Genomic DNA, 14,796 nt, shown 5'->3' with positions numbered 1-14,796 from the left:
AGCATATGTTGCTTTGCAATGGGCTATAGAGCGTAGACAGAAAACTGTTCTTCTTCCTTATGTTGAGCCATGAAGTGTTGGTGAGATTGATATTCCCAGTGGACTTTGCCTTACATATAGGAATTCAAACTTTCTATTATGAGATTCAGGTGCTGGTGATGAGAATCGAATTTTGATGTTTGGGACAAGTGAAAATTTGCAACTTCTCGAGGAAAATAATCACTGGTTTATTGATGGTACATTTAAAGTTAGTCCCGAACTGTTTTTTCAAGTGTTTTCTATTCATGCATTGGTTGGTAGAACTGCTATGCCGTTGGTTTATGTTCTGTTGAGGGATAAAAAGGAAGATACGTATGTTCATGTTTTTAGAAAGCTTTTGGAGTTAAATGTGAATTTGAATCCTGTAAGTGTATTAGCTGATTTTCAGAAAGCAACTCAGAATGCGGTGACTAAAGTTTTTCCAGGTTCCTGTTTAAGTGCTTGTTTATTTCATCTTGGTCAGTGTGTTTGGAGAAAAGTGCAGGACTCTGGTTTGTCAGAGTTGTATAGACTAAATGAGGATTCTCGGATTAGTATAAAGATGTTGCTTGCTTTGAGTTTTCTACCAATAGATGATGTTCCTGTTGGGTTTTGTCAGTATTGTCGAGAATTGTTCTGCTCAGATAACCTCTGTGACTGATTATTGGGAGGATACTTTTATTGGATGTCAGCGTCGAAAGCGTAGAGTAGACCCGCATTATCCAATTTCTATTTGGAACGTACATTACCGTGTGATGGATGGTTTACCACGTACTAATAATTCTGTGGAAGCTTGGCATAGACCTTTTCAACAAACTATTGATTGTCATCATCCTTCGATATTCAAACTTGTTGAGCATTTTAGGATGGGAACAAGATCGTACTGAGATAGAGATTTCTCGTTATCGTGCAGGTTTTCGTCATCCAAAGTGTTCTAAGTCAAAGTATATACAATTAGAGAAACGTTTGAGAGCACTTGTTCCAACTTATAATGCAGATGATATTGTTTTGTTTCTTAAAAGTGTAGCTCATAATCTTACTATGTAGAGGAAGTTATTTTTTTTTTGCAAGTATTTTCTTTTGAGGGATATATTGCAAGATATCTATATTTGTGGTTTCAGAAAAGTTTTGCAGTTAAATGTGAATTTGCATCTTGTAGGAGCGTTAGCTGATTTTGAAGAGGTAAATTAGTATGTGGTGATGAAAGGTTTTTGATGTTGCTGTGTGTTTGTTTATTTCATCATCTTTCAATATTCTATGTTGTTGATCATTTTAGAAGGGAAAAAGATTGTATTGAGATTGTAATTTTGGTGCTATTGTGTAGGGTTTTGATATTCATGTTTAAGTCAAGGTACATAGAATTAGGTAATTGTTTGTGAGCACTTGTTCCAATGTTGTTGATATTATTGTGTTTCTTAAAACTGTAGCTATATTCTATCTATGTAGAGAATGTTATAGTTTTGAAGAAATAAAAGGTATGTATTATATGAAATTTCATATGATAGATATTTTATTGTAGTTTTGGGGGTTTTGTGGAACTTGTATTGATTCTGGGTTTAATAAAGTGTGCATGTTTTCATTTTTGTTGTGGTGTGGTTTTTATTTCTAGGGGGCTATTTTGTGAAGGGGTTATTTTTTTGAGGGAGCTGTTCTGTGGTTGGGCTGTTTTGTCAAGGGTTTTTTGTGGAAGGGTCTATTTTATCTAAGGCTATTTTGGTCTGGGCTATTTTGTCAAGTGTTATTTTGGTAGGGGCTTTTTTGTGAAGGGCTGTTTTGTTAGAGGGTTGCTTTGTTGGGGTCTTTTTGTTGGGGCTCTTTTGTCAGGGCTATTTTGTCTGGGTGCCCACATTTACATATGTGATTAATTGATTTGATTCACTTCATTTATAATGCACCAAAGGCCTCTTTGACAAAGGCGTGCTAGAGTTTTTAGTACATGCGCTAAATGTTAGAGATATATTCCTATGGGCATCTCTAGCGTTTAGCGTGTGCTAAAAACACTAGCGCACCTTTGTAAAAGACATTCCATGTTTTTATTGTTTGTTGTTTTTTTTCATTTTTTTCCATTAGTTATCTTCATGGATGGGTCAATATTTATACAGTGGTGGAAATAAGTATTTGATCCCTTGCTGATTTTGTAAGTTTGCCCACTGACAAAGACATGAGCAGCCCATAATTGAAGGGTAGGTTATTGGTAACAGTGAGAGATAGCACATCACAAATTAAATCCGGAAAATCACATTGTGGAAAGTATATGAATTTATTTGCATTCTGCAGAGGGAAATAAGTATTTAATCCCTCTGGCAAACAAGACCTAATACTTGGTGGCAAAACCCTTGTTGGCAAGCACAGCGCTCAGACGTCTTCTGTAGTTGATGATGAGGTTTGCACACATGTCAGGAGGAATTTTGGTCCACTCCTCTTTGCAGATCATCTCTAAATCATTAAGAGTTCTGGGCTGTCGCTTGGCAACTCGCAGCTTCAGCTCCCTCCATAAGTTTTCAATGGGATTAAGGTCTGGTGACTGACTAGGCCACTCCATGACCCTAATGTGCTTCTTCCTGAGCCACTCCTTTGTTGCCTTGGCTGTATGTTTTGGGTCATTGTCGTGCTGGAAGACCCAGCCACGACCCATTTTTAAGGCCCTGGCGGAGGGAAGGAGGTTGTCACTCAGAATTGTACGGTACATGGCCCCATCCATTCTCCCATTGATGCGGTGAAGTAGTCCTGTGCCCTTAGCAGAGAAACACCCCCAAAACATAACATTTCCACCTCCATGCTTGACAGTGGGGACGGTGTTCTTTGGGTCATAGGCAGCATTTCTCTTCCTCCAAACACGGCGAGTTGAGTTCATGCCAAAGAGCTCAATTTTTGTCTCATCTGACCACAGCACCTTCTCCCAATCACTCTCGGCATCATCCAGGTGTTCACTGGCAAACTTCAGACGGGCCGTCACATGTGCCTTCCGGAGCAGGGGGACCTTGCGGGCACTGCAGGATTGCAATCCGTTATGTCGTAATGTGTTACCAATGGTTTTCGTGGTGACAGTGGTCCCAGCTGCCTTGAGATCATTGACAAGTTCCCCCCTTGTAGTTGTAGGCTGATTTCTAACCTTCCTCATGATCAAGGATACCTCACGAGGTGAGATTTTGCGTGGAGCCCCAGATCTTTGTCAATTGACAGTCATTTTGTACTTCTTCCATTTTCTTACTATGGCACCAACAGTTGTCTCCTTCTCGCCCAGCGTCTTACTGATGGTTTTGTAGCCCATTCCAGCCTTGTGCAGGTGTATGATCTTGTCCCTGACATCCTTAGACAGCTCCTTGCTCTTGGCCATTTTGTAGAGGTTAGAGTCTGACTGATTCACTGAGTCTGTGGACAGGTGTCTTTCATACAGGTGACCATTGCCGACAGCTGTCTGTCATGCAGGTAACGAGTTGATTTGGAGCATCTACCTGGTCTGTAGGGGCCAGATCTCTTACTGGTTGGTGGGGGATCAAATACTTATTTCCCTCTGCAGAATGCAAATAAATTCATATACTTTCCACAATGTGATTTTCCGGATTTAATTTGTGATGTGCTATCTCTCACTGTTACCAATAACCTACCCTTCAATTATGGGCTGCTCATGTCTTTGTCAGTGGGCACACTTACAAAATCAGCAAGGGATCAAATACTTATTTCCACCACTGTATATCCTAGTGTAGTTATTAGAGGGTTCTATTACTATTTTTATTTTTATTCATGTTATTATTTTTATATCGATATATTTGGTATCCTTGTAAAAGCATGTGATATTCTGCTTTATTTTCTTAATTTCTATATTTATGCATGTGTTTTAGATTGCAAGCATAGACTCCTGTTGCAGGCCCTACAGACCAAACACGGCCGTGTCAAGTCATTTGAAGATTTGGAATAAAGACATTCAGCCTTATTTTCGTAAGTGATGGGCGCTCATATTTCGACCCAAATCGGGAGATGGGCGCCCATCTCGCAAAGGCGCCCAAATCGGTATAATCAAAAGCCGATTTTGGGCGTTTTCAACTGCACTCCATCACGGGAACGAACAAAGTTGATGGGGGCATGTCGGAGGCATGGTAAAGGTGGACTAGGGTGTGTTTATCGGCCGAGGAGAGATGGGCGCCTTCGGCCGATAATCGAAAAAAAGGTGTTTTTACCGTGAATTTGGGTCACTTTTTTGGACCTTTTTTTTCATGAACAAGTCCCAAAAAAGTGCCCCAACTGCCCAAATGACCACCGGAGGGAATCGGGGATGACCTCCCCAGACTGCCCCAGTGGTCACTAACCACCTCCCACCAAAAAAAAAGAACTTTTTTTTGCCAGCCTGTATGCTAGCCTCAAATGTCATACCCAGCTCCATCACAGCTGTATGCAGGTCCCTGGAGCAGTTATTAGTGGGTGCAGTGGACTTCAGCCAGGTGGACCCAGGCCCACCCCCCCTACCTGTTACACTTGTGGTGGTAAATGGGAGCCCTCCAAACCGCCCCCCAAAACCACTGTACCCACATGTAGGTGCCCCCCTTCAGTCATAAAGGCTATGGTAATGGTGTACAGTTGTGGGCAGTGGGTTTTGGGGGGGATCTGGGGGGGGGCTCAGCACCCAAGGGAAGGGAGCTATGGACTTGGGAGGTATTTAAGTTTTTTTTAATTGTTACAAGTGCCCCCTAGGGTGCACGGTTGGTGTTCTGGCATGTGAGGGGGGACCAGTGCACTACGAATCCTGGCCCCTCCCACGACCCAATGCCTTGGATTTGTTCATTTTTGAGCTGGGCGCCTTCGGTTTCCATTATCGCTGAAAAACGAAATCGCCCAGCTCAAATCTGCACAAATCCGATGCATTTGCCAGGCACAAAACATATTATCGAAAAAAAAGATAGGCACCCATTTTTTCAAAAATACGGTCTGTCCCGCCCCTTAACGTACCCGTTCTCGGACATAGACACCCATGGAGATGGGCGTTCGCGTTCAGTTATGCTCCTCATTGTGTTTTATATGTAGTGATCATGTCAGAACAGGACCCCCAGATTGAGTCACAACCTGGGTGGACACTCCATACGTACATCATTATTCTGCACCTCCAGTGAGCTCATAGAATTTTATTTGGCTGTTATCATGAAGTCACAACCACAATAAGATGAGTAAGCACTGAATTATGATGTTTCCTGTCCTGTCCTGTCCCCCTCCCCCTCCCCCCATTACTCTGATTTGATTCCAGGGCAGCATTTGCAAACTCAACCATAACTATCATTGTTCCTTTGTGATCTCATTGTCCCCTATAGTAGCAGTGCATTACATTCCAGAACAGTGCTCGGCATTCTGGAAAAAAAAAAAAAGGATTGCTTCTTAGCCGTGTATTTTATGGTTGCTTTTATGAAGACTTTTATGTGATGGTGAATGAATTGACATATGCAGTAAAGATGTTATTAGGCCGAAACCCTAAGCTGTAGCCTGCCTGTGGTGCTATGATTGTGTTTTTTATGTTATTGCAATTTGGAGATAAAACAGAGCTAAGGAAGTTAAGATCCCTCTGCTGTTCTGCAGCCCTTTTTACAATATATTAACTGGAAGTAATTACGCTGGCTGCTAGTTAAAAGAATGTTTTTATTGGAGTAGGATTTTGCTAGCATGATGAAATACTGTACAGCACTCAACCGAGTGGACAATTCTTCAGTCTGTCATTATGAAAAATCTTTGGGGAGGGAAGAGCAGGATTTTGGAACAAACTTGAGTGTTTAAATATGGAAAATGGGAAAGCAGCTTCCATTTTGCCTCCTGGTGATGGGAACATACTATAGCTATTACTGCTGTTAACAGGGCCGGTTCAAAAGGTTGTGCCCCCCCCCCTGCCCCACCTCCAACCTGTCCCGTCTCTCACCTGTCCCACCCCCTGCCTCACCCCTTACGTTGGGGCCAATCTGGGGATATGAGCTGCACAAACTACATATAAATAAAAATCAGAAAAAAAATTAGAACATTTCATTCAGTTGGATCATCTCTGGCAGAGGGAGTCAAATGATATAGAAGATTGAAGAGAGAAAGAGCAGGATGGTGGGTGTGTGTGTGTGTGTCTTTGGAGAAAGGAGGCTGAAGAAAGGTGGATGGTGTGTGTGTTTCTGTCTTTGGGGGAAGGGGGCTGGAGAAAGGTGGTTGGTGTGTATTTGTGTGTCCTTGGGGGCAGGGTGGCTGGAGCAAGGTGGATGGTGTGTGTGTCTCTCTCTGTTTCTCCTCCCCCCCCCCCAAGCTATTACTGTATCTTTCTCCCCACCCTATCCTCCATGGCCAGCCTTCAGCTTGCTGCTGTCATCCCATGGTACATTCACCCCTTTACTCTGCCCCCAATCCCCCCATAGCACATTCACCCCTTTATTCTGCCCCCAATCCCCACATGGCACATGATTCACCCCTTTAGTCTGCCCCCAATTCCCCCATGGCACATGATTCACCCCTTACCTCCACTCCCAATCCCCCACTGCATACTCACTTTTTCTCTGGCCCCTATTCATTTTCAGCCATGGCAGCAGCTCAGCTCTCACTCTTACTTCTGTCCCCCACTGAATTCCCCGGGCAAGGTGGAAGTAAACTGTGGCACAACGGGTCACTTCCTCCTTTTGCACCTGCTTAGACCTGACCTCACCTGGTCCATAAGCTGAGCCAGCCCTAGCTGTTAATAAAAGTAATAACTAGGGAGAATCCAAGATGGCGGGATTCTAATGCCTTAGTTTTGTTTTCCATCAGTTGCTTTATGGGATACCAAAGAAAAGCCAAGTTGCAGAGGACTGTTCGGAAGCAACGTCTGGTGCCTAGAGGCCAATGGGCTCGCTGGGATCGGTTGGGATGGAAGGAGGTCCAGTGCTATCCCCTGAGCTGAGTGTTATAATCAGCCCAGAGGATTGAATTCCTCTGAGGTGACTGCTACAAAGCTGGGTCACTGAGGTAACAGCAGCAGCACCAGCTGGGTTGAGTGGTACCAAGTCAGAGACATCCTCCACCCCCCCTCTAGAAAAACAGCAAGCAGGGTATGAGGAGAGTAGAGCAGCTGGTGGAACATGAAGAAGTGCGCAGAGAGGAGAACTGGAGTATCAGTAGCTGAGTGTGTGGCAAGAAGAGGAGTCCTAAGGGGCTAAACCCATGGATACTGCAAAGGGAACTGCAGACTCTTCTTTGGTTGGAACAGATTTAGTGAGATCAGAACATTCTGATTTTCAAACATTATGGGAAAGCTTATTTCACAAAATGCCTAGCCACCCACCTGGGGTTACCCCGCAGCCACTTAGAGGATCTATCCCCAGCACAGCTCAGGTTTGCCTGCATCTGCTGCTTGTACTCTACACTAGCACCCTCCTCCCACCGACTGGGTCACAACCGCCTCTGGGCAAGCCTCCCGCTCTCCAGTTAACCCCAGTGATTTCTAGGTTACTGGGGCCACATTCCCAGTGGTCCCATTACAGACTCAACACATAAACCACCAGGATTCTTTATCAGTCTAGACAAACAGGATGAACAATTATGTTTATTCTCTTTAAAATATTGAACAGTGGAACAAAATAGTGCAAATAGCAAACAATAACAGGTAACTGAAATATAGATCAATTATAACACTAACCAAACATCTGTATACTGTCTAAACAGTACCTGGGAAGATCAGGACATATAATTCAACCGAGCCTCAGCAAAGAGATCTGTCTCTCTTTTCTCTCGGGCTAAGACTGAAGCAACAGTCAGCAACAACTGCTGGGTAATTTCAAACTCCAGGCAAATCAGAGCCCAGTCAACAAGTTTTAAAAGTATACTGTTCATAGTACTGTAGATTTACTTCCTCACTAAGTGAAACTGAAAGAGAGTATGCACTTTTCTATAACAGCTTTAACATAAAACATGTACCACCTGCTGGCCAAACTAGAGAAATGCACTTCAAGACGTCATAATGAAATTTTCCCTCTTAAACTATATGCACAATTGGCACCAAGTTATAGAATTGGGGGGGGGGGGGGGGGGGAGTTCAATTTAAAAAAAAAAAAGCATTGCCTTGTATTTTTTTTATTTGTTAATCTTTATTTCTCTGCCTCCCAGAACTATAATTGTTTACCAAATTTTATTTTTAACATATTTTTTTTCATATGCACAATGAAAAAAATCCTTCTGACAACAGGATGCCAAATCTTTCTCTTTCAGCATAAGTATCTAACTCGATGTTTCCTAGATCTTTTCCAGCTGGAGATCTCTCAGAAACCAGGAACCAATAAACATAAGACCAGGTAAAAAAATAAAAATACTTCAGACTTTGGAAACCCACAGGCATTGTCCAAGCAGCATAAAGAAACATGGTGATGATTGCAGAATGAATTAGTGAACTGGCTATGTAAAGAAAAAGATGAAACAGTGGATCATATAAACCAGAGGTTATAGTAAAATTGCTCATACTGAGTAAAGGGAACGTCACAATAATGTTGCTCAAATAATACACTGGCACTTAAGCAAAAAATAGAGCTTTCAGGTGTGTAAAAATTATTGACAAGACACAATTAAGGAAAAAGTCATCGAAAAAGAGAAAGTGAAGGTTTTATGGAGACTTACGATTCAGACTGACTAATACACCAGATATAACCAGACGAAAGATGTAGGTTGAGAACCTGGGGAACTGGGTTTGATTCCCACTGCAGCTCCTTGTGACCCTCAGTAAGTCACTTAGGGGTCCTTTTACAAAGGTGCGCTGAAAAATGGCTTGCGGTAGTGTAGGCGCGGGTTTTGGGCATGCGCAGAATCATTTTTCAGCGCACCTGTAAAAAAGGCCTCTTTTTATTTTTCCGAAAATGGACGTGCAGCAATATCAAAATTGCTGTGCATCCATTTTGGGTCTGAGACCTTACCGCCAGCCATAGAGCTAGCGGTAAAGAATTTGGGCGGTAATGACCTGCGCGCATCCGCTATACATGCCAGAAAATAAAAACTATTTTCAGACACGTGTAGCGGACACGTGCCATGACTGAAATTACCGCAAGGGCCATGCTGTAACTACTACTACTACTATTTAACATTTCTAAAGCGCTACTAGGGTTACGCAGCGCTGTACAATTTAACATAGAAAGACAGTCCCTGCTCAATGAGCTTACAATCTAAAGGACAAATATACAGTTAGTTAAGTAGGGGTCATTAAATTGGGGTAGCCTAGGTTACTTGAAGGTATAGAGGTTAGGTGTCGAAAGCAACATTGAAGAGGTGGGCTTTGAGTAAGGCTTTGAAGATGGGTAGGGAGGGGGCTTGGCGCAGGGGCTCAGAAAGTCTATTCCAGGCATAGGGTGAGGCGAGGTAGAATGGACGTAGTCTGGAATTGGCGGTAACCAGGCAGTAACTCCAATTTGGTGCACGTTGGGCACACATAGACACCTACGCGGCTTAGTAAAAGAGGCCCCAAACCCTCCAAATAGCCTTAGATCGTGAGCCCATTAGGGACAGAAAAGTACCTGCAAAAATAGTATACGTAAACTGCTTTGACTGTATCTACAGAAAAGCGGTATATCAAGTGCAGAATACACAAACATGTCTATACCAGGATGCAGTCAAGTGGAAGAGAAAGAACTTGAAAAAGTCATAAAATACAGGAATCAACAAACTGAAATTGAAAGACTATAGAAGAAAAAGTAGTAAATTATAATAGGAGCCTTAGCTCTTAGGAGACGTACCAAATACATTTTAAAAACCACTTACAGTCACTTAAAATTGAAGGGACAACACCCTACCAGTTGCAAAAGGCAGCTTCAGGTGGAACTGCGTTCATACTTAGACTCCATCTCTATAACTACTGAGCCCTTATGTACAGCTCAAATTACCAGTGGATAAAACCAGTCAAGAATGAGAAAAGCAACTGGAGCTTCAATGGTTAAATCATGCTGAGTGCCTCAAGAGAGGATATTCAGTGGTACTTAACTGGTTAGTATTGCTGAATATTCCCCACCGCAGCACTGTTTGGGCAGAGTCGAGGTGGTCTCAGACATTTTGCAGGCACTGACAGTGTTGGGTATGACTTCAAATGAAGTAAATTGAAATGACAATTTAAAACCATTTTGTATCATTTTGCAGGCACTGGGCACTGACAATATTCAATGGGCATTTAGCACTGACAATGCTGGTACCTAGCATTGAATTTGTGGGTCTAACTTAACTGGTGATGGTCAGTGTTTAAAAATATGCTCATTACTGCAGCCTGTAAGTTGACTCTATATACATCAGTGGTTCTCACGTTTTCTTCTGTCGTGACAGATCATTTATGTGTGTGACACATTGAACACTATAATTCACAAATAAAAATTCTAAATATCTCAATTCTGTTAACAACGATGCAAAAGAAATATTCTTAAACAGATTTAACTTCTTTGAGAAGCAATAATATATAGTACCTTATCAGTGAGAAATCTGGGATTGATGTGTTGTATACACTTTTTTTTTTTTTTTTTTGAAATGGGGTTGAATAGTAGTCAAATTCACATTAAAAACTTACTGTCAGCATCAAGAATATTTTATTCATTGCAGAGTTTATACAGAGTTTATTCAAAACAAATATATATTCAAATTCTGGTGTCATCTCATTAACAGCAACACAAAATCCCTCCACTATCAAATACTGTGAAATTAATGCAATACCTTGTAAATATGCTACTCATAAATGCTTTAGCAAACAGAATCTATGGACAACAGACCTGCAACATTTCCAGTTCAAATTTCAAGCTTTGATATACCACCCATCAAATGTATCTGAGCAGTTTACACATATAATATAAATATACATATAATCAATAAAAGTATTGAAAGGAATTCCATTTGGATAGGAAAGTAAAGAAAAGGCTTATAGCAGTGGCATGCAGGACACCCTGCCATACCCAATCCCCCCCCCACCCCCATCACTGAATAGAGAAGGGAGGAACTCAACCTATATTCAACCTAATGATGATCCCTTTAGCAAAACTCCTATCAAACCATAACCTCAACCCATATATATACGCCGATGATGTGACAATATACATCCCATTCAAACAAGACACCAAAGAAATCTCCAACGAAATCAATCAAAGTCTACACATCATGAACACATGGGCAGATGCATTCCGCCTGAAATTAAACGCAGAAAAAACCCAATGCCTGATACTCACCTCCCAATACAACACAAATGAATTCAACGCGATAAACACACCAAACCTAAAACTCCCAGACTCAGAAATGCCAAAAATCCTTGGAGTCACTATCGACCGCCACCTAACACTCGAAACCCACGCAAACAACACAACCAAGAAGATGTTTTACTGCATGTGGAAATTGAAAAGGATAAGACCATTCTTCCCAAGATTTGTCTTCCGCAGCCTAGTGCAATCCCTCGTCCTCAGCCATCTGGATTACTGCAACTCACTATACGCAGGCTGCAAAGAGCAAATACTGAGGAAACTTCAAACAGCCCAGAACACAGCAGCCAGGCTCATCTTCGGAAAACCAAGATATGAAAGGGCAAAACCACTACGAGAGAAATTACATTGGCTTCCACTTAAGGAACGCGTTACTTTTAAAGTTTGCACACTAGTCCATAAGATCATTTACGGCGAAGCCCCAGCGTACATGTCTGATTTAATAGACCTACCACCCAGAAACGCTAAAAGATCATCCCGAACACACCTCAACCTCCACTTGCAAGGGCCTGAAATACAAGACGCTACACGCGTCAACCTTTTCCCACATGAGCAAGCAGTCTTGGAATACACTACCGCGCAACCTAAGAGTGATTAACGAACAAGCTTCCTTCCGTAAATTACTGAAGACTCACCTGTTTGAACAAACTTACGGAAAGAGCCAAAACACATAGAGTCCATACTCACTGTTCATCAATGCAACATAAATCCACTTCTGATCCCTCATCCCGTAATCCAGTCAATCATACATTTATTCATGGAACTATGTACACCATATGTCTTTGTGTCTAACACTGCCCTTTTAGCTTCCCATTGTCTCCTTCCAATGTTTCTATGTTGATGTCCCATTGTTATATTCCTAATGATATTCGAATGTCTCGCACAACTCTGCACAATGTAATCCATAACCAAGTTGTAACAAATGTATTTCTATTATTCATATCTTATTGTAAGCCACACTGAGCCCGCAAAAAGGTGGGAAAATGTGGGATACAAATGCAATAAATAAATAAATAAATAAGAAAGCCTTCCCAAACAGGTATGTTTTACAGTCAGTTTTAAATATGTATAGTTAGAGCTAGTGACAGCAGTTATCACTGAGGGCAGAGGAGAAGCTGAAATAGAGACTAGTTATGGAGATTCCAGGTCCCTAACTCTTTGGCTCTCCTCTCTTCCCAGCTTGCAAGCACAGAGTACTATTGAGGAAAGCATAGGATTTCTGTCAATCCCCAATTTTGGTGACACACCTTCCATCTCTTGGTACACACCAGTGTGGCCCAGCCCATTGGTTGAGAACTGCTGATTTTGTATTTATATATATATATATATATATTTTTTTTTTTGCTTACAAACATTGCAAGGTTGCATCTCCTCCAGCCATCAGATAAATTTACAGGAGTTGAAAGTTTGCTTTCGTTAAAGTACTTAAGCTACTGGATTTCCTGGCTAGCTGGTACCAGCTGACTCCACTGCTAGGGGCCTTTGGTGCATTTTCATAGCCATTTTTGAACAAAACCTCTGATCATTTTGTCTCCCTCCTGCTTCCCAGCATCGCCCTCGTTCCTTTTCTGATGCCCCTAAATAAAATGGCCACAAAGCTCCACCCAGGGGGAGAGCTGGCCCTTGACTTACCTTTGCAGACATGTTTCTCATGGGATTGGGATTCTGTGCCTCTCCGAGCTGCCGGGGAAACATCCTTTAAGGAGCTCTCTCCACTTTCTCCTCTAATAGGATGCAAAGCAGCTGTTGCTCGCAGCTAATACCAAGAAACTTTCTCCCAGACTCTTAAACACCATCCTTAATCTGATTAGTTTTCTTTTCACATCTCTCCATTTTTTTTTTAAACTTTTGAGTCACCACGATGAAAACAAAACTTAAGGGGCAAAAAAAAATTCAGAAGAGCAACTAGTTCCGCCTAGGACATCCGCCTGGGAGAGTTTTATTTCCATAGAACTGGCAGCTGCGAGGTGACCTTGGTCCCCACTTTTCCGAGAAAAAAAAAGAAAAGAGGATGTGTGTTTATGCTTAGGATTATTTAAAACTTGCTATACCACCTTTTCTGATGACAGGTCAAAGTGGTTTCTATTCATACATGTAAAAATTAGAAAAGAGCTTTGAGAGGTCAGGACAGAAAATCAATGCATTCACACAAAAATTAAGGGGATCTTTTACTAAAGAGCATAAAGATCTTAACGCATGGTTAGGGCACGTACAAAGGCTACCAGAAAAAAAAAAAAGCATTAAAGCATTTTGTGGCATTTGGCCTGTTAGCAATGCACAAACCCTGCATAGAAACGCCACAAGATCATCCTGCAAATTTCTCAACCTACACTACCCCAGCTGCAAAGGTCTCCAGTACAAGCAGATGCACGCCACTACCTTCTCTTACATAAGCACGCAGCTATGGAATGCATTGCCTACAGACTTGAAAGCAATCAACGAAATAACCATCTTTCGAAAATCTCTAAAAACATTCTTCTTCAACAAGGCCTACAATGAGAACATATAACCTCACTAAGTCACCGCACCAGTCCAATCAATTATGAAAACCCACCGTCTATAACTAACCAATCACTCTCTTCCTTCTTCCCCCTTCCCTTCCTTTACACACTACCAATTATATCTGTCTCCCTGATATGACAATGTTTACAAATCTATGTAAGCCACATTGAGCCTGCAAATAGGTGGGGGAATGTGGGATACAAATGCAATATAATAATAATAATAATAATAATTACTGATTTTTAAAAAAATGTTTTGGGGAGCAGGCCCATTCTGGGCAGAGAGGAGGCATGGAAGCATTAACCAGCTAATGCGCTATACTTAACATGAACTAACTGGCTAACGCAAAGTTAACATGGAAGCACCTAGTATAGTCTGAATAGGAGGTGGTAAATGCGTCTGTATTAATGCCTATGTAGGCACCATAGGCTAACAACCAGGGGCATAGCCAGACAACAGATTTTGGGTGGGCCTAGGCAAGAAGTGGGTGGGCACCAAGTGTTCCCCCCCCCCCCCAACTACCACCTAAAAAATATCTGAGCTGGTGAGAAAATGCTTCTTTCCATTTTGGCAGTCTGCAGCAGGCATGCACTGAAAACAGCATGCGCAGGTGCTGTTATTGTGGAGAGTAGCGTTTTCGTTACCATCAGGGGGAAATCTTGAGCTGGCAGAGCTTGGGATCCCCACCAGCTACCGCTAAACGTGTGCTACTGTTGGGCGGGCCTGAGCCCTAAGTGGGTGGGTCCCGGCCCACCTGTGGCTATGCCACTGCTAACAACATTAGTAGATGACCAGCAATTTTAAAAATCCCCCCCCCCCAAGTGGGCTTACAACGAGTAAAATCCGGCGTCACCACGAGCTAAGTTCAGATTCTAGTACATTTTAGGAAAAGGGTTCCTAAGCGTCCGGTAACAGGTAAACCCAGGCAAATGAGAACAGTAAGCAGACAGTGCCATCCGGCTGGCTGCATTGGTGCAGGCATTCCGAGAGTTCACCTACAATCCTGCACAGCACCACCTGAGTGGCGAGAAGGATCATGTGGCACTTAATACCTCATTCCTGCGTCCGTCCACCCTTTTAAGAA

The 14,796-nt window shown here is 42.3% G+C and overlaps 1 protein-coding gene across 1 annotated transcript in view; it reads right to left on the bottom strand.

The window, feature by feature from the left end:
• REELD1 (reeler domain containing 1) overlaps positions 1–12,905 on the bottom strand; it is a 44,098-nt gene extending 31,193 nt beyond the window's left edge. Inside the window, exon 1 of the mRNA XM_030192234.1 lies at positions 12,843–12,905. Coding sequence (XP_030048094.1) covers positions 12,843–12,905 — 63 coding nt within the window. The remainder of the gene's footprint in view (positions 1–12,842) is intronic.
• Positions 12,906–14,796: the final 1,891 nt, after the last annotated feature.

The sequence above is a fragment of the Microcaecilia unicolor genome, chromosome 2 (assembly GCF_901765095.1).
Source record: "Microcaecilia unicolor chromosome 2, aMicUni1.1, whole genome shotgun sequence".
NCBI classification, from domain to species: domain Eukaryota; kingdom Metazoa; phylum Chordata; class Amphibia; order Gymnophiona; family Siphonopidae; genus Microcaecilia; species Microcaecilia unicolor.
This window is presented reverse-complemented; position numbering and strand designations above follow the sequence as displayed.